Raw genomic sequence first — 25,592 nt, forward strand, 5'->3', positions numbered from 1 at the left:
GGAGCCCCCGCGCCGGAGAGCTGCTGGTGTCGGGCGGGGCGTGTGTGTGTGTGTGCGCGCGCGCGCGCCGGGAGTTAAGAGCAGTGCGCCTGCGCGCGCCCGGTCACGTGACGAGCTCCCCGCGCAGAGCGGGTTAAAAGTCACCACGGCCGAGCGCCCCGCGCGAGCGCTGTCCGCTGGGCGGCGCTCTCCGCCGTCCCTTCAGCCCGTCTCGGACCCGAGGCGCTGGGCCGCCGCTGGATGCTCCTCTGCGGAAGCGAGCGGTGGGCCGCCCGGCACGCTCTGCACGCGGGCTGACACACACACACACACACACCACACATATACGCACACGCGCGGGCTGACACACACACACATACATATACACACACACACCACACATATACGCACACGCGCGCGCCAGGGCGCGTCTTTCAAGTGACAATGAGAAATCCCAGCCGCGCAGCTACCTAGCTCCCTCCGGAGCTCGCGGGCCAATGAACGCCAGGCCGCCGGGAGCCCAAGCCCCGCCCCCTCCCGCGCTCCTATTGGCGGGCGCCAGCGTCCTAAGCCCGCCCCCTAACGGACCTGTCGCTCTGTGACAGGCGGAGGGGCCAGTTCCTGTTAGGGGCAAAGTGGGCGGAGTCACAGGCTCCTTGAGCTCCGCCCCTCAGGCTCCCTCGGCCCGGCGGCGAGCGGGCGGCGGGCGAGCGTGAGGAGGAGGAGGAGGAGGAGGAGAGGGGAATGTCATTGCCTTGCCGTCCCTCCTCCGTGCGGCCGCCGCTTCTCTGGCGCCCTCGTGCCGTCGGCTCTTCGTCTCCTCCGCCGCCGCCGCCGCATTGGGGACACACGGATGGCTAGTGGGGCGCGGGGCCCATCAGGGTTGAGAGAGCGGCGGTCGCCGCCGAGGCGGAGACTCCCCGCCGCCGTTCCCGCCGTCTCCACCCCCCGTGTCCCGGCCTCGCGGTGCTGAGGGCGGGAGCGCGCCGAGCTCGTCCCTCCGCCTCTTTTTTTTTTTTTCTTTAATTTTTTTTTTTTTTTCTTCCTCCTGCTGCTGCTGCTGCTCCAGCTTGGGCTTCTCCTCCGGGTCCCCGCCCAGCAACCCCTTCGCCCCGGGGCGGCGGAAAGAGAGAGAGAGAAGGAGGAGGAGAGACCCGCCGCCGGGGCACAACATGGCGGAACCCTCCGCCCCGGAGAGCAAGCACAAGTCGTCCCTGAACTCCTCGTCGTCGTCCTCGTCTTCCTCCTCCCCTTGGGGCGGCCTCATGGCTCTCGGCAACAGCCGGCACGGGCACCACGGAGCCGGGGCCCAGGGCTCCGCGAAGGCGGCGGGCGGCGCGGTGGCCGCGAAGCCGTCGCCCGCGGCTCTGTCGGGCGGCTTGTCGCAGCCGGCCGGCTGGCAGTCGTTGCTCTCCTTCACCATCCTCTTCCTGGCCTGGCTGGCCGGCTTCAGCTCGCGCCTCTTCGCCGTCATCCGCTTCGAGAGCATCATCCACGAGTTCGACCCGTGGTGAGTGTCCCCGGGAGGGCGTGGGGTGGGTACGGAGGACGTGGTGGTAGTGTGTGCGTGTGTGTGTGTATGTATGGGGGGGAGATCCCATCCTTTTTTGGGGGGGTGTCTCTCCCCACCATCAGCACCGGCACCTTCCTCTTCCTGCCAGCTTTCTCCTTGCCATCCCGGCGCGCCCCCCTTTTGCCCGTCGGCGAAGTTTGCCCCGAGCGGCCCGTAGCTGGAATCCTTACCCCCCGCCCCCCCCCCACCATCAGCCCACCTCCACTTCTCCCGAAGCCACTCGGGTGTTGGGGTGAAAGGGGGGACGACGACATGCAGGTTGGGGATGGGATGGGGGCGACGGACTCGGCCCCCGTGCCTTGCTGCTGGCTTGGCATCCTCCCGACACGCGTCTCCGCCGGAGCCCGGGCGAGGCAGGTCTTTTTCCGCCACCCCCATGCCCGCCCCCCGGGGAGCTGGACCCGAGCCCCCTGCTCCCCGCCCTCTCCACTCCGGGGCTCTCGCGTTCCTTCTTTCCTCGCTCTCGGCTGCACCACCTCCACTTCTCCCCATCCCCCCAACCCCCCTTTCCCCCGCGCTCCTTCCCCGGGCTTGTCCTGTTGGCCGGCGAGTCCAGATGGGTCCGCTCAGCCCCCGCCGGTCTCTTCTCTTACCCTCGTGGGCTGTTGCAGAAAACAGCCTCGATCCCCTGAAAGTGATCTGAGAAAGAAAAAAATAAAAAAATTTTTAAAGCTCGTGGCTCTTCATTTTTGTTCAGCTCCAGGTTATCTTCAAGAGTACCTGGTTTTGTTTCATTCATTCATTCATTTTTTTTAAGGTCCCGAAGTGCTCGCAGCGCTTCGCAGATCATCTTGAGTTGCAAAAATTCGAGCGAGATCGGGGTGCTCTTAGCCGAACTATCCACTCCCCGTCCCCGTCCCCCCCCCCCCCCCCCCCCCGCTGTCAGCACCACATCCGAAAGCGTTGTGTTGGTGCCTGCTTGGGTCCCCACCGGAAGGTTTGGGCGCAGTGACGGGGCCCTACGTGGTAGTACTGAAATTGCACGTTAGTAGCCGGGGCTGAAATCGCCGCCACGCTGAACGAACGCTAGCTCATTCGGACACTCTGCCGGTCTGTGAGTTACTGACCCTGGGAGATTGCTCCCACTTTCTCCCAGTTTGACCAACCTGAGTGGCTTTTTTCCCCCCCACTTGAGTGTGTTGTATGCCTTTTAAACGAATTGATTCATCTTGCTGATCTATTAGTTGTATTGGGGCTCATTGGGATATTTGTCTTTCTGTGTGAAATGCACAGGGAATCTTGAGAGTTACTACATATAGAAGGACTATAAATGTTTGGGGGATTGACTTTTCTGTATGTTAAAGTACTGGATCCAAGTTCTGCTTTTATGAAGAAAAAAAAAATACACTGCAACATCCGTTGAACACCAGAGGGGCCTATTCATGACAGAGTTCATTTAGATAAATAGCTAAGTACTATAACGGTCGTTATTGACACACTTAAATCCATCTTAAAAGTTTTGGGGTTTTCTAATACTGTTTTTTTTTTAATGACCTTTATGTTTATATGGAATCAAAGAAGAAAATTATATTGGTGTGGATTACATGAGCCTAAGACGTACTAATTGGACGTAGTATTCTCAGGTGTGCTTACCTTTAAAAAACTTAAGCAAATTAGATAAAAATGAAATTGGAACCAGAAATGAAAATACTACAATTTACTGAACAATATGAAAAGAGAAAGTTGTGTCTGAAAATAGCAGATGTGCATGTTTGACCAAACATTTCACGTAAAATAAATTGTTAAGATTATTTTTAGATTCCCAGAAAGTATCATTTTTACAAATGGGAGCTGGAAAACTGTTTAAGGATTACTCCAAAACAGAAATTAAGGCTTGACTAAGTTGTAATACATTCACAGCTGAGGAATGAGATGATTTTATTTTTAAAGGAATATTAGAAATCTACATCAAGTTAGTTAAAGATCACTATAAAAGTTGAGTAATGTAATCCTGAAAAAGCTTAAGTTTCTTTACAAAGCAGCTAAATACTCTTTTAAAAAGAATAAAAGTATAAGAGTGATCTTTCTTTGTTTCACAGATATAAGCTGAGTGTAGCCCTCTTTCATTCACATGAAAACCTCTCTTTATTTTTCTGTAGATGAAGACACATTTCTGGCATCTTCCTTTACCTGATACTGCTCCATTTGAGTTTAATTGATGCTGGTCTACAAGATTATACAGTTCTTTTCAGTCTTGAAAACCTAGTTAATCTAGGTGCTGTGCTTACTACTGTAGTTTGGTTTGGTTGTTCTTGACTAAATGTTTGTGCTCCTATGGTTAAGATAATTCTAACTAGTGAACACACTCACGTTCCTACACTTGACTGTGAATGGAGCCTGGTCAGTGTGAAGCTCCTGACTTGAGAGAAAGTAGACGCAGGCAAAAGATCTCTCGTTTGTACACTTGAGCCTTTTTCTTCATGGCTCTTAAAGACCTCATGTAGTCAAACGTGCTCTCATTCTTCTATATCTTTGTCCCTGAAAAATTTTCAAATAAAGGTTTTTGTAGGGGGCCTTTTAGTACCTTTTAAATTTATTTATTTATTAGAGAGAGAGAGAATGGGTGTGCCAGGACCTCCAACCACTGCAGATGAACTCCAGACGTACATGCCACCATGTGCATCTGGCCGATGTGGGTACTGGGGAATCAGACTTGGGTCCTTAGGTTTTGCAGGCAAGCGCCTTAACCACTAAGCCATCTCTCCAGCCCTTATTACTTTTTTTAAAGCAGTTTTTTTTTTTTAACCCAAAGTTACTAACAGAAGTATTAAATACTAGTTCAGAAGTCCCTCAGATTAATGTAACCTTTAGTAATCTTTATATGCTTCTCTCAGACTCAGTATCCACAAACCAATTTATTCTGGCCTGCCCACATTTTCCTCAATCTTGCCTTTCCATATCTGCTTTCATTTCTGAAGTCTTTTTACTATGCTTTCTCTGAGAGTCATTTCTCTGAATTTTACAGTAGCTCTTGAATTGTGTGAGACTCAAGTTCACTGCCAAAAGTCACGCTTATTTTTTAAATTTATTATTCAAGTTACCCTGTAAATTTTTCAACTACTATAATGATGTTAATGAATTAAAGTACACTGAACTTAAAAAAAGCAACAAACTTGACATTTTTTGGTTACAATTTCACTTTTTCACTTGAACAATAGTTGATCAGATACCAGAAAGCAGTTTGAGACTCTTCTCTTTCCTTGCCAGATACTTGGTTGACCAACTATTTAACAGCATACAAGTTTTATTTTTTATCTCAGGAAGTAGTACTCTGCATATTTTCTTGTAACTATTGATACTTGCACATTGTGTTAGCCAGGTCCTTTTCCATAACCATTATCTTCTTACAATCGTGGTGGGTTTTTCTCCCCCCCCCCTCCATATAAGTACTGTGAAAGCCTTTGGATGTGAGATGTCTTTGTCCCTACCTTCACTGGGTTATATGTGTAGTCTCTGTGCCCTGGGTTCAGCTGCAGTTATCTGAGGGAAGGAGCAGCTGGGCAGGGTGGCATATGCCTGTTATCCCAGCATCCTGGAGGCCTCATAGTAAATCCTGTCTCAAAACTGACCCACACACGTAGCAGATGCCTTTCTGTAGGGGAGAGAGCTTTAGAGGTGGAACTTGGGATGCATTGTTTTCCCACACAAACTATGGTAGAAATATTAATTAACACAAACATGTTTTCAAAGGGTGATAAGCCTTGAAACTGAAGGTCTTTGTGAGTTGGGGACTGCTTCCTGTACTTTGAGGGCTCCATGTTTTTCTTCACTTTGCAGATAACAAAAACAGGCTATTGAGCTCATTTCTGAAGAAGACAAAATGGGTAACAAAAGCAGTTTTAGAGCACAGAAGTTCCCACATCTTAGCCAGTTGCTTTGGCTGTAGGGTCACTAGCGAGCGCCGTGCAGCTGCACTCACTTCAGGACAGGCGTGCTGTCACCGACGTCGTCATAATTTAAACTTTTCCTAGCCTTGAGCTTCTGAGGTCATTCTAAGTTTCAAGCATTTGTAATGGGAAGTGCTTTGAGTTGCTGGATCGCCTGATGGGTTGGGACCTCCTCCCAGCGTGAGTAACTGACTCTTGGAGGTGGTAGCCATGACTTTCATAAGCCATGTAGAAGATCTAGGGGTGGCTAAGATCAGTCATCAAAACTCTTGGAAGCTTTGCTTTTCCTTGAGGATTTTCATATCTTGAGGGCTAAGTGATAAGACTACCCATTCCTTGCTGTCATGAGTAAGTAGTTCACATAAAAGTAGCATTGGGCTAGCAGCTCGTGTCTCTGGCTGTGACCCAATTACTGTGTATATGGGGTAACATCCTGTTTGCCTGCTCTCCAGTGTTCGCGCACTCAGAAAGTGGTGAGAATACGGCCAGCGACTGTCACAGTTTCTCCTCACTGTAATCTTTCATTATTCATCAGTACGCTTGGGTTCTCCCAGATAAAAGAGTGGGAAGACTGATAGTTTGTGAGTGACCAAAGCACTTTCTTGTTTACTTTGCAAACTTAAAGTAGGGTGTCACAGGACTGCGGTTAACGTGAGTTATAAAGCCTGCGCAGTGCAGGAGCTCTGTGTATAAGCACATCATTGTATTGTGAAAGTTTTCTGATGCAGATGAAAGAACTTCATTCGGGACACTCGTGCTCCCACGGCCTCGATCCTGCAGCTGCTGCTGCACTTGGCTTTACTGTTCCTGCCGCTTGCTTTCTTTAAACCCTGATGGTCGAGAGGGGCTGCTGTGCATTGAGGAATCTTGCTCTTGCTTCTCCACTCTGGACAGCATTTATTGTGTGTAATACTTGAACACAGAGTGAATGAACACTGTTTGCATATACTTGGTCTGTATGCTGGAGTTTGGGTTGGGGTTAGTAATTTTACCTGAACAAGCCCATGTCTGTTTAATGATTGGATTTTGCTGAATTGGTTGTCTGGGGAGGAACTCTGAAGTAGTTAGAGAGGTATTGATGTTGGTTTTGTTAGCTTAATTTATGTGGAGTTCCTAAATTCTGTAGAATTGTTTCAGTCCTACTGTTCAGCCTGTTATCACTGCCATGTTTCATCCAGATGCAGTTGTAGTAGGATTTTCAAATAACTTACAACCTGTAAACATAATGGATGTACCAGGTGAAAGGGCAGAAGACGCAACAGCCTTGTGACCTGCTTTTACTTAATTCCTTTGATAACTTTTCATTTTAATCCACTTAACTCCTTTAAAAAAGTTTTATTTTATTTTATTGGTTTTTTGTTTTCTAGCCCTGGCTGTCTTGGAATTCACTGTGTAGTCTCAGGGTGGCCTCAAACTCAGCGATCCTCCTACCTCTGCCTTCTGAATGTTGGGATTAAAGGCGTGCGCCACCACACCTGGCCCATTTGCTCTTTTTGGTATCCCTGTGTCCTCACTTTACCTACTACTAAATTTTTTTTTTTCAGATAGGGATGTGCTGTGTATTCCAGGCTGGTCTCGAACAGGAGATCCGTCTGCCTCAGCCTTCTGACTGCTAGAATTACAAATGTGTGTTGCCACACCTATTTCTGGCCATGAATAATCTACAGGGACTTACCTGATGGCAATGGCAGTGCACAAGATAAAAGAAAGGAGAGCACCATCCTGTTAGGTGGGGTAGAAGGAGCTTGGAAGGGAGGAGCAGTCGCCACACGGTGCCTAAACTATTTTATTATTTATTTATTTATTTAGGTTTTTCGAGGTAGGGTCTCACTGTGGTCCAGGCTGACCTGGAATTCACTATGTAGTCTCAGGGTGGCCTCGAACTCTTGGCAATCCTCCTGAGCCCTGGGATTAAAGGCGTGCGTCACCATTCCCAGCTGTGTCTACATTTTGAATGGACTAAGGTTAACTGGCATTTATAGGCTTGCCGGGAAATCCAACCACTGTTTTGCAATTTATACCTTCGGAGGAATGCAGTCCAGTGAAAGACAGTCAAGCATTTTGGAATATAACTTACATGTAAATGCACTTGTTTGTGTATGCTACTTCAGATTGATAAGCAAATCTGTAAAGAATTGTGGTTGTTGCACTGAGTAAATTGGCCATATTTGTGACTTTTCCCCTGTAGAACTGCGTGTTAAAAGATAAACAGATGCTCTGAGTGTATAGTTTTTACAGTATCCAATAGTTGTCTTTAAATTGAGGAGTAAAGTGACTATGAATGTGTCCTTCATTTTAAGCTGGGCATGGTTGTGCACACCTTTAATCCCAGCACTTGGGAGGCCGAGGTAGGAGGATCACCGAGAGTCTGAGGCCACCCTGAGACTACATAGTGAATTCCAGGTCACCTGAACCAGAGTGAGACCCTACCTCGAAAAACCAAAAAAAAAGGGAAAGTGTCCTTCATTTAATTGACTTTTTTTTTTTTTTTTTTTTTTTTTTTTTTTTGAGAGTGACAGAGAAACAGGCAGAGAGAGAGAATGGTCGCGCCAGGGCCTTCAGCCACTGCAAACAAACTCCAGATGCGTGCGCCCCCTTGAGCATCTGGCTAACATGGGTCCTGAGGAATCAAACCTCGAACTGGGTCCCTTAAGCTTCACAGGCAAGCGCTTAACTGCTAAGCCATCTCTCCAGCCCTTATTTGATATTTTTAAACTATTTGCTCTGACTTAAGCCTTATCAGAATGCCTGACCACAGTCCTAAGTTCACTGGTTGAATGATGGCTAATTTGTTTGATTGTCTTTGTTGTTTTTAGGTGGAATGAGTAAGGAATTTTCAGAAATGGAGATCTTAAAAGAGTAACTCAATGGAAGGAAAAGGTGATTGGACCTAGTTGAATATTTTCATTTAGATTTGTCTGTATTAGGGCTGGAGAGATGGCTCAGCAGTTAAGATGCTTGCTTGCAAAGCCCAAAGACCCAGGCTCAATTCCCCAGTTTCCACGTAAAGTCAGATGCACAAAGTGGCACATGTGTCTGGAGTTCATTTGCAGTGGTTAGGCCCTGGAGTGCCCATTCTGTCTCTTCCTCTTTCATTCACACACTCTCAATAAATAAATATACCTTTTTAAAAATCAGATTTGTCTGTATTGAATTCATCGCACTGAGTTTGGAAGTATTAAGCCATTCCAGCATAGGATAATACGGGGACAGCTAGCTGTTCCCTCAGAATTCTGCAGGTGAATGGAGTTTTAGAGTATGTGTTGGCCCACCTGTCTTGTTTTCCAGACAAAGAAGTTAGCAGGCATGAATTCCCAAAGTGGTGTATCCGTCTCATTGTTCTTTGACCTGTCTGCATGAAGGGAGATTGTGAGAAGCTTTTTGAAAAATTGCTGCTTCAGGAGATGAGAGGCAGTTGAATTGTATTACCTGTGCTCTGAATTGGGAATACTGGAAATGTTGACAATTCAAACATAGATGTGGAAACAATTAGAGCTTTTTTGTAGCATTTAATTAATTTGGAATTTATTAAACATTTTGTATGAAATCCCTGTAATCATAAATTCATTTGAAGTTTTTTTGTTTTAGCTTTTTTTTTTTTTTTTTTTTTGAGATAGGATGTCACTCTAGCTCAGCCTGACTTGGAATTTACTATGTAGTCTCAGGCTGGTCTTAAACTCACAGTGATCTTCCTACCTTTGCCTCCCAAGTGCTAGGATTAAAGGCATCCACCACCATGCCCAGCTCATTTGTAGTTGTTTGTTTTTTTGTTGTTGTTGTTGTTGTTTTGGTTTTTTTTTTTTTTTTGGTTTTTCGAGGTAGGGTCTCACTCTGGCTCAGGCTGACCTGGAATTCACAATGTAGTCTCAGGGTGGCCTTGAACTCTCAGCGATCCTCCTACCTCTGCCTCCCGAGTGCTGGGATTAAAGGCGTGCGCCACCACGCCCAGCTCATTTGAAATTTTAAAACTATTTTTGACCTTTTTGTGTTCATTCTTACCAAAAACATGCTAATGCATAAAGATAAAAACTTTGTGTTAAAGTTTTTGTGCTAAACATATAAAAACTTTATAAAATGTTGAAGTGTTAACTAGTTCAAAGCAAGTTGATAATTTTTTGAGATTTCTTTTCCAAGCCATATAAACTGATCATTGTCAAGTAATTTTTTTTTTGAGGTAGGGTCTTGCACTCCAGTCCCAGGGCGGCCTTGAATTCACAGCCATCCTCCTACTTCTGCCTCCCAAGTGTTAGAATTAAAGGCATTCACCACCATGCTCGGCTGCCAAGTAATTTTTTTTTAATCGTTGTTATTTATTAGAGACAGAGGAATGGAGGGAGAGAATGGGCACATCAAGGCCTCTAGCCACTGCAGACAAACTCCAGATGCATGCACCACAATGTGCATCTGGCTAACATGGGACCTGGAGAATTGGACCTGGGTCTTTAGGTTTCGCAGGCAAACACCTTAACCACCAAGCCATCTCTCCAGCCCAAATAAGTATTTTTTTATCCCTAATATGCTATTCCATTTTTAGTGATACCTAGTATTCTTTGACCTTAGAAAATATGTGTTTAACTTAAGCTGTTGGCAGGCTCCTCCTCCTCTCTCCATAGAAAGATAATGTGGCGGTTTTGGAGTGTGTGTATGTTCTAATGGGGAAAGCAAAAAGCCTCTGCTATTGTGGGCAGCATTACAAGCAATGAAAATGAGCATAGCCATTCATAACTAGTTTCTAAAGTGTGCATTCTGTGCACACTTGAGTGGTTTTGTTGCTCTTCCAATTTGTCTTGAGAGTGGCCAGGATGACTGAGTGGCACTGGAGAAAAGCATCCTGACTGGCAAGGTGTAAAGTAAACATCCCCCGAGTGCAATCCCACCAGAATAATGCAGAGGCAAACTGCTAGAAAGCAGCCCTCCTGTAATCTTTGAGGTGCTCCCTGAGAATAAGTCTCACATGCTTACAAAAACAAAAGCAACGAAATGTAGTTTTTAAAGACCTTAATTTAGGTGAAAAGGTGTTTTCAATCTTGAAAACTTCATTTTTTTTTTTTTTTTTTTTTTTTTTTTTTTTTTTTTAGTTTTTTGAACTCACTATGTAGCTCAGAAGATGACCTTGAACTTCTTGCCTCCAACTCCCCAGTGTTGGGATTACAGACTATTTACCACTATGCCTGGTTTATGCTTCTCAGGGGATCTAACCCAGGCCCTCCCTCGCTCTGCCAACTCAGCTCTGCCAAATAGACTACCCTGAAAAGTATCAATGTGATTAACAGTTAAGTGAAGACTCAGCATTGCCAGTTCAAGATCATTGCCGCCACCTCTGAGGCATGGTGTATGCTTTCATGGTCCCTCACCTTCCTAAGGCGCATGCTAATGAAGTAATTACATCCTCATAGGTAGTGAAGCTTTCTGTGTTGCTAAATAATAGAATGTGGTTTTATTTTTCCTTTTTTTTAAAAATTTTTTTTATTTATTTTATTTTTTTTTTTTGAGGTAGGGTTTCACTCCAGCTCAGGCTGACCTGGAATTCACTATGCAATGTCAGGGTAGCCTCGAACTCATGGTGATCTTCCTACCTCTGCCTCCCAAGTGCTGTGATTAAAGGTGTGCGCCACCACTCCTGGCTCTAGTTTTACCTATTTTAGGTAAAATGGAATTGCCATTTTTTAAAAAATATATTTTATTTATTTGAGAGAGAGAGAGATTGGGTGCACCAGGGCCTCCAACCATTGCAAATGAACTCCAGATGCATGTGCAACCTTGTGCATCTGGCTTATGTGGGTCCTGGAGAGTCGAACCAGGATCCTTTGGCTTTGCAGGCGAATGCCTTAACCACTAAGCCATCTCTCCAGCCTGGAATTGTCATTTTTGTATCTTGTTCTTTTTGCTGGTCTTTATTAGTCAAAAGGTTAAGAGTATGTCAGCAATAAGGTTTAGCAATCATTTGACTAGCTTGGATTTTTATGCATATGAGGAATTTTTAGTGTTATTTTTTATAGCAAGAAGAAAAGATTTAAAAAGTCTCATAAGCACCCCCTCAAATGGAGGCACCTTCTAACCTTGAAGGATGAATATCACAGCAGATATGAGACTATAAGGAAGCAGGGATGAGGAGGAGTCCTTGTTTCATTGCCTTTGCATAGACAATGAAAATCAGATAAATGCAAAATTACCATCTTAAAAACTGGCTTGGGAGGTTAGTAGCTGAGTGGTAACAGCCACAGTGCCTGCCTGTAGTCCTAGCCTTTCAGCGAGGGAGGCTGAGCAGTGAGCTCATCCGAGCTAGTACAGTTGTAGACCAGCCTGGGCAGTCTGAAAACAGACAGGCCAGAAAGACCTGTTCCTCTGTTCCTTTGTGAGTAGACACATGTATTAAAATTAACATATCCAAGTGAATGGCTGGTTATGCGGCTCAGGTTGGCCTAGAACTTGTGAGGTAGCCCAGGCTAGCCTGGAACTCTCCACCTCCTTGCCCCTCCCCTCCAAGTGCTGGGACCATGCATGACAGTAATTCTTGAAAGAAAGAAAAGAGTCCTGGAAGGGCATAAGAGCTGGAGGAATTGAGGAAGACCCTGAGGACAGATAGATGTATTGGCACTTGTGTGGAGAATTGCCGAGCCTTGGATACAGTAGGTGTGTGTTTCTGTTTGTGGAGATGTGGAATCTTGAAGAGTTGCTTTCGTTCCTGTCATTGCTTCCAGTCTATCATGGCTACTGATTTTATCCTTTTCCACTTCTTTATTTCCTTTATTGATCAAGCTGCCCTCTTCTTCAGGGAAGAATGGACAAGGTAGGCTATTAGGAAGATTCCCTCAGAAACTGTCCTCAGAGGACAAAACATTTAATTCAAAGAACAATCAAGGAAAGGTCATTGGTTTTTATGTAGGAACTTGAAGTTTATTGGGGTATGAGAATTTGATGTCTGTCTGCAGATGTTTTGGGTAGGGTATTGGAAAAGTGAGTCTAGCTGCTAAGCTTTCTTTTAATTGGAAAACAACAAAGAAACCTCTGGAACTTTTTTTTTCTCTTTGCTGCTTAGAGTGGTCTTGACCAAGTTTGAGGATATTTTTCTGCTGTGCATTAGTATAAAACCCTACTACTTGAATGGTTAACAGTTTATTTCTTTTGTGAACAAATAATGGGCTGTCACCATAGTTAATGTATTGTTGAAGAAAAATTTAAACCTGGAATTGCCTTTCTTGAAACTCAGTTGAGCCAGCCAGTATTTCTGTAGAATTCAAACTTGAAGACTTAAGCCAAATAGTGTAAGAAAAATCACTCACAAAGTAATATAAATACTTCGAATTAGACTTGACTTGGATTATGATCAAACTTAATGATTTACACTACTTTTTAAAGAAATTTTATTTTATTTATTTGAGAGAGGGAGAGGAAGAGAATGGGCATACCAGGGCCTCCAGCCACTGCAAATGAACTCCAAACACATGTGCCACCTTGTGTATCTGGCTTACATGGGTCCTGGGGAATTGACCTTAGGTCCTTTGGCTTTGCAGACAAACCCCTTAACCACTAAGTCATCTGTCCAGCCCGATTTGAACTACTTTTAAAAATATTTTATTATTTGAGAAAGAGAGTCCCAGGAAGGGGTGGGGGAGAGAAAGTAAGTGTGTGTGTGTGTGTGTGTGTGTCGCCAGGTTCTCCTCCCACTGCAGATGAGCTCTAGACACGTGCGCCATTCTGTGCATGTGGCTTTAAGTGGGTACTGGGGAATCAAACTCTGGCATCAGGCTTTGCAAACAAGCACCTTTAACTGCTGAGCCATCTTGAAGATTGTAATACCTATAAAATAAAAACACTCCAGGAGAATAAGGTTTTGTTTTTGGTAGGGCTAAGTTGGGTAAGACATTGTCAGGGTTATTTGAATTTTGATGCACATTTTCCTTTTTAGAACACAGTGATAAGTTATTGTTAATATTGTTATAAAAAGGCAAACAAGGGCTGGAGAGATGGCTTAGCAGTTAAGCGCTTGCCTGTGAAGCCTAAGGACCCTGGCTTGAGGCTTGATTTCCCCAGGACCCACGTTAGCCAGATGCACAAAGGGGCGCACGTGTCTGGAGTTCGTTTGCAGTGGCTGGAGGCCCTGGCGCACCCATTCTCTCTCTCTCTCTTTCTTTCTCTCTCACTCTCAAATAAATAATAAGAATGAACAAAAAAATTTTTTTTTTAAGGCAAACAAAAGATCTTTTAACTCAAGAACATCATTTGTAATCTTGCAGGATCTTACGCGGCATTAGGGACATGGTGAATGCCCAGTGAATATTAAAACAGACTCTCTGTCCTTAATTAACTCTCCCTTTTGTTTTGGTGATAATGGCCATAGCACAGAAAGTCTCTTGTGTAATACTTTGATAAATCTTAGCTTTGACTATGATGCTATGAATCATGTATACGGAGCATTGTAACCCCACTTTCAAGAAAGATGTTTTAGTCTTATGAAAGCAGAGACAATTGATAAAGATGCCTACGGAAGAAATGCCTTGTGTTAGCCTCCGTGGTTGCTGTCAGTGGTTGGGAAGGGCAATAGCTGGAGGGACACTTTGAGGATGATGTTTAGTTGTTGAGTATTTCTTACAAGTACAAATAACTTGTTTCATGATTTAACTCACTAGTTGAACATTGAAGCAGACAAGAAAGACTAGTTAGCCAAAGTTTCAACTTTAAGTTTTGAAACAATGAGTGATAAAATGTATGAGTAAAACCAAAGGTTATAAGTAGCATGTAGGGATAATACAAATGGAAGTTAATCAAGTTAGAGTATACTCAACTTATGGAAATGGTGAATTTAGATAGTGTTGGTTTAATGATCCATTTTGTTTCATGGCTCTGATTTAACTCTGTGATCAAGGTAATTATACAAATCTAGCAACTCTTTGGGAAGCCATCACAGCTTAGAGTGATCTCATTTTAAACTTTACCATAAGCTGTCTAAGGATACTAAGTAAAAATACGCTTAGCAGTTAAGGCATTTGCCTGCAAAGCCAAAGGATCCCGGTTTTTTTTTTTTAATTTTTTTTAAAAATTTATTTATTTATTTATTTGAGAACGACAGACACAGAGAGACAGATAGAGGGAGATTGAAAATGGGCACACTAGGGCTTCCAGCCTCTGCAAACGAACTCCAGACGCGTGCGCCCCCTTATGCATCTGGCTAACATGGGACCTGGGGAACCGAGCCTTGAACCGGGGTCCTTAGGCTTCACAGGCAAGCGCTTAACCACTAAGCCATCTCTCCAGCCCGCATCCCGGTTTTGACTGTCCAGGACGAGTTTGTTTGTAGTACTGGAGGCCCTGGCACACCCACTCATTCATTCTCTCCCCCCCCCCCCCAACACTCACTCTCTGTCTTTCTCAAGTATATGTATATATACGGGTTTTTTTTTGTTTTTTTTCCGAGGTAGGGTCTAACTAGCACAGACTGACCTGGATCACTGTGTATTTTTAGGGTGGCCTCAAACTCACAGCAATCCTCCTACCTCTGCCTTCAAGTGCCGGGATGTGCCACCATTCCCGTCTAATAAAATACAATTTTTAAAATATGCATTAAGGGTGAAATAACTTTCTTCTCTCTGTTGACGTGTCTTTGCAATGGAAATAGCTTTGCTTTGTCTGATTACTGGGAGAATCATTGAATGAGTGGATTTTTACTATTAAATAAACCACCATATAAAGTCTTTTGTATTTTAATTTTTAAGAAATACTTTATTACTTGAGAAAGGTATATAGGGAGGGGGGGAATGTGCATACCAGAACCTTCAGCTACTGCAAACGAACTCCAGACACATGTACCAACTTTGTGCATCTGGCTTACATGGGTCCTGGGGAATTGAACCTGAGTCCTTTGGCTTTGCAGGCAAATGCCTTAACTACTAAGGATACTAAATAAAAATATGCGTTAGTGGATGGAGGGATGGCTAAGTGGTTAAGGCCCTTGGTGCACCCATTCATATTCTCTCTCTCTCTCTCTCTCTCTCTCTCTCTCTGTCAAATAAATAAAAATAAAATACAACAGTATTAATCAGATCTTAACAAAATGACTGGTCTGTTCTAGATGTTTTGTCATTCATTTGATAATAATAATATTCCTCTGAATCTTAAAGCTGATAATCTGAAAATATCTCACATGATATTTATATTTGAACAATAATTGCTACCATTAAAAAATATCAATATGTCTTTTAAAAAATCCATTATACATATTTGAGGTCTGAGGTTCAATCCCCAAGATATCAAAAAAAAAACTTCTATAAATGAGTAAGTAAATGAGTGGGACTTGTTGAATGCATTGACACTCAAACATTGTGAATATTCTCAGTATTTTTTAATTTAATAGACTTGTTCCTTGGAAGTTTAATTTTGATTCCCACATCATTTTTATTCCAAGCCATAGCTAAAGAAGGCTTTTATTTAATATGCTACACAGCTTTCTTGGCATTTGGAGGAACAGGGTAATGAAACCATGTGAGGTAGATGAAATAAATCTAATATCGCAGTGTTGTAAAGGCAGTCATATGTTCAAAGTTAAAAACGTGAACTTGAGGTGCAACTAAAACCTTTAATACAGATAGTTTTTGATGATAGCTAGATTGGGTCAATCACTTCATTAAAGGGAGATCTTTTAAGACTTTATTTTGGTGGCTAAAATAATTTGCTGTATTTAAAGTGTCTAATATAAAGAGTTTTTCTACAAAGGTTTTTCTTTGAAATAAAATTAGTTTGGATATTTAAAAAGAGTAATTTAGGGCTGGAGGTATGGCTTAGCAGTTAAGGCGTTTGCCTGCAAAGCCAAAGGACTCAGGTTCAATTCCCCAGGACCCACATTAGCCAGATGCCCAAGGGGGTGCACATGTCTGGAGTTCATTTGCAGTGGCTTGAAGCCCTGGCACGCCCATTCATTCTCTGTAGCTCGCTCTCCCCTTCCCTCTTTCTTTGCCTAATAAATTAAAATATATTTTTAAAAATAGAGTAATTTAAATGTTAGATATGAACCACTATAATATAACTTCATATAATTTTTAATAAATTATATTTAAAATGTCACTTGCATATAAATTTCATGTGTTTAATTATAATCATGAAACTTAATGTTAAACACCAGAGAACGTATCAAGTACACAACTAGACCATTGCCAGCTTCCGGTCCATCCGTGTTGCTTCTTTAATCTGTCCCTGAGCTTTTCTCTCAGCACCTGGTAACCATTACTCTGACTTGGAACATGTCCTGTGCTGCATGTGAGAAAAGCAGTGAAAATTCTCGTGTGTCTGTTGACATAGTGTAAAGTTTTCTTTGGAGCCTAGGGGGTTAGGATTAGCCTACATATTGTTTCATTTTGATGTGTATTGATATATTTACCAGTGAACATTCGGATTTCTAGTTTTTTGCTATTATGAAAAGTGCTGGTGGGAGCACGAAAACTATTTTCTGTTGCAGTGTGCATGCTTGCTAGGTATGTACCTGGGTTGGACTTTTACTATAACATTTCAAATAAAATTTAAATAAGCTTTAGAACTTAGTGGCAGAGCATCACTTTGTTCCTTCACAGGTCTGTGTGGAATGGAAGTTCTCCTCACTTGTCAGCTTGGGGGTTCGGTTGTGGTAGTTCTCTCGGGCTCAGTAGGTTGCCATCAGCTGGGGCCGCAGTGTCTTGGATGCCCGGATCATAGGGAGGTCTCTGGGGTTTTGAGTGGGACTGCAGTTGTTCCTTGGGCTACCTCAGAGAGCACACAGGACAACAGAACTTGCCTGGCTGGCTGAAAGATTAGGTCTAGAGTGGACAGTGTCATTTCTACTATTTTTTAGTGTTCAAAGTAGACGTAGGCTTACTCAGTGTCCAGAGAGGAGATACTCAAGCTGGGGATGGTAGAGTGCTCACCTATCATGTGCCGAGCTCTGGGTTCAGTGCCCATCACTGCATAAACTGGGCATTATGACATATATGCCTGTGTAATCCCAGCATTCAGGAAGTAGAGGCAGTGGGATCAGGATGCTCAGGGTTGCCCTTGGCTATATGTTGAGATCTATGTGAAACGGGTCTTAGAAGGAGTGGGGAAGAGAGAGAGATAGATATTGGCAGGGATGAAATTATTTAGGGCCATCTTTGGAATTTGTACCACAGTATGTCTATCATTTTAATCTGTGAATATCTGTTCATCTCTTTGGCCAGTTTCTTTGTTGCTTGTATCTGTGAGCGAGGATCTTGTTACATAGTCAGGCTAGCCTCAAGCTTGTGACCCTCCTGCCTCACTTTCAAGTGCTGGGTTTACAGGAGTGCACCACCATGCCTAGTCCTGGTCAGCTTCTTAACTGGGCTGTTTTTTTCTTAATGATTTAATTAAACATACATTCACACACATTTATATATGTAAGGCTAAGTGAAATAATAAATATTTTATTACATCTATGACTTATCAGTCTTTACCATAGTCCTGCGATGCAGCTATTTCATTACCACTGTTTTATAAATATGCTCTTGATTTATTTTAAAGAATATAATTTACAAAGGTGTGCAATTAGGCATCTATCAACCTACTTATTACAATCCTTCTCAAAAGAGACAGAGACTTGAAAAACTTTGTGGTTTTGTTTGTTTTATTTTTCAAGGTAGGGTCTAGCTTTAGCCCAGTCTGACCTGGAATTTACTATGTAGTCTCAGGGTGGCCTCGAACTCACAGCCATGATCCTACCTTTGCCTCCCAAGTGCTAGGATTAAAGGCGTGAGCCACCACACTCAACTAACTTTGTTTATTTGTTTTTGTTACTGTTTTTGTTTGTTTGAGGTAGAGTCTCTCTCTAGCCCAGGCTAACCTGTAATTCACTGTGTAGTTTCAGGGTGGCCTTGAACTCACAACGATCCTCCTACCTCTGCCTCCCAAGTGTGTGCCACCATGCCTGGCTTCGACTAATTTTTATGGTTGATGTTTTAAAGTGCCTTTTATTATGAAGAGACCAAGGACATACAATGCTAGATGACTTGCCCTGAGTGACGGGTCTTGAGCCAGTATATCCAGTTCTAAGTGTAGTGTCTTGTAGTCTTCCCTGCTCTCCTTTCTGTACAGTACTCATGTGGGTCAGTCAGTCACAGTCTGTCAAAACATTTCAACCTTTTGTTTTAGGCTAATTGCTACCAGTGCTGTCTCTGAGGATGTGCTGGAGCTCTCAGAAGAGGGTAGATAGGTATTGGCGAGTATTTGAGATTTTCTTGCTGCCTGTTACTACATATAGTTCCAGGCCAGCCTGGGCAACTTAGTGGGACTCTTGACAACAGACAGACTTCAGCCACTGAATGGCAGCACATATTTCTTGTTTTTTCTCTGCGTGTGTCTAAACAACTCTGGTTACTCCTCAAGAGCAGAATAGAACAAATAAGTTTGTTTCTGTTACCATGATAAAGTACTGTTTTGCAGTAATTTAGCAAAACGTTTCTACCAGGTTAAACATCCTCAAGGCCAGTTGTCAAACACTGGGGAAATTAAAGCCTCTGAACTCAGTAGCTGGGGCTGGAGGTGTCGCTCACTGGTCTGTAGCCTAGCATGCATGAGGGTCTGGTTTCGATCACCAACATCCCCCAAATTTTATTTATTTATTTATTTTGTTTTTTCGAGGTAGGGTCTCAGTCTAGCTCAGGCTGATGTGGATTTACCATGTAGTCTCAGGGTGACCTCAAACTCACAGTGATCCTCCTATTTCTGCCTCCCATGTGCTGGGATTAAAGGTGTGCGCCACCACACCTGGCCAAAAAAAAAAAAAAAAAAAAAATATATATATATATATATATATATATATATATATATATATATATATATATATATAACTTTTTTTGTTTACTTTTATTTATTTATTTCAGAGCAACAGACAGGGAAAGGCAGATAGAGAGAGCATGGGCGCGCCAGGGCCTCCAGCCACTGCAAACAAACTCCAGATGCATGTGCCCCCTTGTGCATCTGGCTAATGTGGGTCCTGGGGAATTGAGCCTCAAACCAGGGTCCTTAGGCTTCACAGGCAAGCACTTAACTGCTAAGACATCTCTCCAGCCCAAAATACATTTTTTAATTTAATTAATTAATTTATTTGACAGAGGGGCAGAAAAAGGCAGAGAGAGAGAGTGGGCGTGCCAGGGCCTCCAACCATTGCAAACAATCTCCAGATGGATACACCACTAAATATGCTAGTCTCAGAGTTTAAAACATTCTACTATTTCTAGAAATTAGTAAAGCTACCTTGAAACTGTTAAGGATGCAAAGGCTTTCCTATTAAGAATTTCTAATAACCTCATAATACCCTCAGAAAGGGAGAAAATTGATTATTCTTAACTCTGTTTAATCTGTTTGCTGGTATTTTCTGTGTGGAAAAAGGAGTGGCACCTAGGGGATTTAAGCTACGCAAGTTGGGTGGTTTTGGTTTCTCTGGAATATTGAATAACTCTCGACCCAGAAGAGAACTTAGAAATGATTTGTTAGCATGCTTGCTAAAGTGTGCTGTGTAGACCGCATCTCCTGGAACTGGAAGTGCAAAAGAAAATAACCTATGATGATTTAAATTTGCTGACAGCTGTTGCCATATCCTTTCATATAGATTTATAGTCCATGTTAGCATGTTATGGTTGAAAAGTTGATCAGTAAATTGCCCATTTTAATCTCGTTTTTGTTGTAGTGTAGGAGTTACTGTAGTAGTTTTGTTGTTGTTTTTTGGTCTAGGTAATTTGTAAAGAACATATTTATGTATGTATTTTATTTTTTCGAGGTAGGGTCTTGCTGTAGCCCAGGCTGACCTAGAATTTACTATTTAGTCTCAGGGTGGCCTTGAACTCATGGTGACCCTCCTACCTCTGCCTTCCAAGTGTTAGGATTAAAGGTGTGTGCCACTACACGTGGCCTTTTCTTTTTTTAAGAACCTATTTATTTCCTGCAGTGTTAGGGTTTGAGAAGTCAGAGGTCAGAGGTTGCAGATCCTGAAAATGCTTTTGTGCTTTCCCTTTGTGGAAGTAGAAAGGCCAGAGAGCCTGTCTGTGACCGAGCGGGTCCATGCGTGGACTGGTGTGCCAGCCCAAACTTGGCTGTGCCAAAAAACTACTCCCATGGTAATGATATTAATCCATTCATGAGGGCCAAGCCCTGGTGACCAAACACTTGTCAACATTGTCCACTCTGTGGAATCTGGACTCCACCATAAATGGGATATTCTGTGCAGTTCAGTTTAAGAAAGGCTGGGCAGCTGCTTTATTCACTAGATGACCCAGCAGCCGAGTGATACAGGTCCCAAAGTCACAGAGCCACACCTCATTCTTCCTGTGAGGAGTGGGTGCATGTGGGCTGTTCAAGAGTAACTCTAGGTATCAGTTGTCACATTCCACCTGGTTGTGAGGCAGGTCCCTTTTTTTATAGTTCAGTGTTGTGTTTGCTAGGCTAGCTTTCCATGTCTCCATGGGTGTGCTGGGATGATGGGAGCCCACTTTTTATGTGGGGTTGGAGGGTCTAAACTCAGGCACTCACACTTGAGGGCAAGCGCTTTATGCACTGAACCATCTCCTCAGCCTCATCCTTGAAGGTCTTAAACATTCTTACCTATATTCTTTTATTTTAATTTCTGCACTGTGAACAACAATATCTACATCATAATAGGGACTTCAAATTAATGTCTCTTCATTTATAACATCCCTCTTAATTTGATGACTAAGTTGAATTATTAAAATATTTAAATGTTGGGGCTGGAGAGGTGGCTCAGCAGTTAAGGCACGTACCTACAAAGCCTAAGTGACCTGGGTCTGATTCCTTAATACCCACCTTAGAACCAGATGCACAAAGTGGTACATGCATCTGGAGTTTGCTCACAGTGGCTGGAGGCCCTGACATGCCCATTCTTTCTGTCTCTCTCTGCTTATAAATGAATAAATAAATAATTTTTTATGAAGCTTAAATACTTAGTAATTTGTCAGCTTGTGAATTTGCTGTCTCTTAAGTCTTGAAAATGAAACCTGTTAAGAAAGGCCTATATACATTGCTTTTCTTGAGTGGTTGCTTTCAGTTTATCCCTTGTTGTTGCTTCCCATGAGGACGCTCCCTGGAGAACACTGTTCATTTTGCTTCTGAGCTTATTGACCAAACCACTTTCATCAAAGAAAATTCTAGGTCATGGGATATTATCACTATAAATCATACCTGTTAAGTCTAAATCTTACTTCTGTAGTAATTAGGTATATATCTTAATTTACATATAGTTAATATACAAATATACATTACAATGTATATCTAAAACTATTGGTTGGAGATCTTATTTACATAGTATAATATGCAATCATGTGTTTAATAAGTTAGTATCTAATAACAGTAAATGTATGTTAATTTAATATATATAATGTAGATTTTTTTCCTACTTGTATATGTGTGCCTGACATAATATATATCATCATGTATGCATAATGTAGAGAGACATTTAAGAACACATGTGCCTTTTTGTCTAGGTCCTTTAGACTTTGGAACAAGCTCTTTGGGTAGTTTGATCAGATATGCTATTTTCTGTGTACTCCGGTGTTTTATTTATTTATTTCTTTATCTGAGAGAGGGAATGGGCGTGCCAGGGCCTCTGGCCCCTACAGACTCCAGACACATGCACCACCTTGTGCATCTGGCTTACAGGGGTACTGGGGAATTGAACCTGGGTCCTTAGACTTCACAGGCAAGTGCCTGAACCACTAAGCCATCTCTCCAGCCCATTTTTGAGTATTGTTGTTGTTAATGTTGGATGTAATTTTTGTTGTTGTTCTTGTTAACTTCTCATTGTTTATGTCTCCAATCAGTTTTATGAAATGTCCGCTGTAGCCATGCGTGGTAGGGTATAGCAAGCGCTGTAACCCCAGCATTTGGGAGGCTGAAGTAGGAGGACTGCATGCACTCTTGAAGCCAGCCTGAACCACATTGCTAGTTTGAGGCCATTCTGGGCTTCCAGGAAGCCTCTGTCTCAAAACAAAATACCACAGAACACATGTTCTTTATCAAGCAGAATGGACTCTTCCTTTTCAAGTGGATACCTAAGAAAACTGCTGGGACAGTTGAAGCAGATAATAAGCGATGGGACTAAAATAGGCAATTCTGTGTTTAGCTAGTGTGTGTGGTGAAGAAGTTGTTGTAACATCATTTTGGTTCATACATACCCTTTTAAGTGGAAAGACTCAGGGTAGCATTCAGGAGTCTAGAAGATGTTTTCGGCCTTACATAACCCTTCATTTTGTCCTGTTTTGCTCACACGTAGAGAGGCAGGTACTTGGATAAATACAGCATGCTTCTGCTTGTGGAAGTCTTGTATCAGAACGGCTGTGTACGGCTGCCTTTAAGCCGAGGTTCGGGAGGCTGGGCTGCTGCGGCCCACGGCACAGCCCGCGCTGTCTCCTAGTGGGTCTTTTCTTCCACAGTTGACTTAGGAAAGTTCTTTTTCATGTGTTCTTGGTAATTTTTTTTGCTTTTTGTTTTGTGGTTCTTAAGCACTGATGTGAAATCTCTGTAATCATCTTACCCTTGAACATGCCTTCATACGAGTTTTCATATTTAAATGATAACATGACCGTGTGTTCATAGGTGTCAGTTAATAGGTTGGTTTGGATTGCCTCAGTTGTCATAGTAAAATCAAGTTGGTGTCCTGAGTACTTAGTACTGTAGCTGATCAGTCTGGCATGCTGTTGTTTTGATGCTGCCACTAGGTGGCAGGCACACCAGAAGGCAGCCGGACTAGCTGACTTGAGCTGTGGCTTAGTGGCCTTGTACTTCGCCCTCAGACTGGTTGCATCCGTGTAGTAACGCGGAATTTGGTGGGACGTGCTCAGGAAGAAGGTTGTCACTGGTATAGCTTGAGTTGTCTGGTAGCAAAGGAGAAGGGATGGAAAGCCTTTAATCCTCGAGGCATTGTTGTTTTTGAATGCTGCGCCACTCTCACATTTCCACTTACTCTTGTTAAACTGTACCTTCCCTTCCTTTCTAATTCTTTCAGGCTTATGGGAATTCACTTCTGCAATTGGCTATTTCTTTTGGTAGCACTGAGTGCAGTCTTTGAAGAGCAGAGTAGGGGAGGAGAGCTAGGGGGGGTGACCGTGGTTATGTGATGATGATAAAGAATACTGTCTTATAAGCAGACAGGCCAGAGACTGTCCTTGCTGGTGTTATAAAATACACAGCCATTTTGGCAAGTGCATGCAGTTTCTGTGATACTCCAGCCTGAGGTCAGCAAGACACCAGGACCCTCAATTCTGCCAGTACCCTCACTTGGCTGGGGCGGGGCCAGGTTACGGAGTCTTCCCTATCAGCCTCCAAAGGAGAGGCTCCCAGTCAGCTCTGCCTCGATTCCTACCCCAACTCCAGAAGCAACGGGGTTCTGAGCCACCAAGCTTCTAGGGTTTGTAGTGCGAAGGCAGAAAACTAATGTGAACACCCTTTACCAGCCTTTTCCCACCTCTGAATGTTACCACCCACCTGTGTTCTATCCCACATCATGAACATCAGTGTGTCAGGCATTAGTGGAAAAGAGACTTGAAACAAGAAGGACAAATGTCATGAAAGGCATTTGGTAATGAAAGCCTCTAATAAGACCCAAACCATGTCTTTTCCTGTAGCACAAAACTTTTCCAACCTTTATTTTTATTACTGTCATGAAAATGATGTGTGAAGTATTTCAGCCTTTGTACATTCTTTCTAGAACAACTCAGTTCTTTTCCAGCTTGGTAGTTCATGCAGGGTGAAGATATGTGTCTGTCAGTGCTTTCTATGAGCCGCTTAGTAGCCTTTGTGAGGACATGGATGTCCTATTTACTTGTAACAACAGCTCCTATGAGGTAGGAAACAAAACTGGATAGGAGGAATTGGAACTCATATACATTGGTGGTTAGAGTATAAATGGTAACTGTTTTAGAAAACTTCAATATATTCTAAGACCCATGTCTACAACCTAGGAGTCGAAATGTAAAGTATTTACTCAAAGATATGAAAACATACAATCTTCAGAAGGACTTTAAGAGCTTCTTGGACTGTTCAGTCTTACTTTACAAGAACATACTGCCTGTTACTATCTCTGCTGGAAATAGCCCCAAAGCTTGTCAGTGACATTGTGAAGTGAAGAACTCATAAAAAGGATTACTGGTCGGCAATAGAAAAGGCCTGCTCACTGCTGCACGAGGAAACCTTACAAGCAAGATGCTGGGGTTGGGAGATGTTGACTTAGTGGTGAAATACTTGGTGTGCAACTCCTGAACACCTGAGTTTAGATTCCCAGACCCTATGTAAAGCTAGGGTCTGTGGAAGGTTTGTAATAATTTCAGTGCTCCTACAGCGAGGAGGGAGGCAGCATTTCCTGGAAGCTCCTGAATGGAGCAGTGAACAACAGCCAGAGATCCTGCTTCTAAAGGAGGAGAAAGGGCTGGAGAGATGGCTCAGTGCTTAAAGATGCTTCCTTACAAAGCCTGGCAGCCTGGATTCAAGTTCCCAGCATGCATATAAAGCCAGATGCACAAGTGGTGCATGCATCTGGCATTTGTTTGCAATGGCAAGAGGCCCTGGTACACCTCTCTCCCTCTTCCTCCCTCACTCTTAAAATAATTTTTTTTTTTTTATGAGTAACTGCTTTTAACCACTGAGCCATCTCACCAGCCCCCTTCTCACTCATTTTTTAAATTTTGTTTTTTTCTCAATTTTTATTAACATTTTCCATGATTATAAAAATATCCCATGGTAATACCCTCCTTCCCCCCACATTCTCCACCATATCCCCTCCCCATCTCAATCAGTCTCTCTTTTTTCATGTCATGATCTTTTCCTCCTCTCATGATGGTCTTGTGTAGGTAGTGTCAGGCACTATGAGGTCATGGATATCCAGGCCATTTTGTGTCTGAAGGGAGCACATTGTAAAGAGTCCTACCCTTCCTTTGGCTCTTCTTACATTCTTTGTGCTACCTCTTCCACATTAGACCCTGAGCCTTGGAAGGTGTGATTGAGATGCTACTCAGCACTCCAGTCACTTCTTTCCAGCACTATGATACCTTCTGAGTCATCCCAAGGTCACTGCCATCAAGATGCTCTACCCAAAGTGAGAGTAGCATTAATATAAGGGTATGACTATTAAGAGAAGTGCTTACTGGGCAGTTTGATAAGCACAGTAT

General features: G+C 43.2%; 1 protein-coding gene across 2 annotated transcripts in view; it reads left to right on the forward strand.

Annotated features, from left to right (window-relative positions):
- Positions 1-1,007: 1,007 nt before the first annotated feature.
- The window catches only part of Stt3b (STT3 oligosaccharyltransferase complex catalytic subunit B), an 88,528-nt gene continuing 63,943 nt past the window's right edge, over positions 1,008-25,592 (forward strand). For both annotated transcript variants that reach the window (XM_004662078.3, XM_045136642.1), the window contains exon 1: positions 1,008-1,489. In XM_004662078.3, the coding sequence (XP_004662135.1) occupies positions 1,152-1,489 (338 nt within the window). In that variant the 5' untranslated portion in view covers positions 1,008-1,151. The remainder of the gene's footprint in view (positions 1,490-25,592) is intronic.

This window comes from Jaculus jaculus, chromosome 17, assembly GCF_020740685.1.
Source record: "Jaculus jaculus isolate mJacJac1 chromosome 17, mJacJac1.mat.Y.cur, whole genome shotgun sequence".
NCBI classification, from domain to species: Eukaryota; Metazoa; Chordata; class Mammalia; order Rodentia; family Dipodidae; genus Jaculus; species Jaculus jaculus.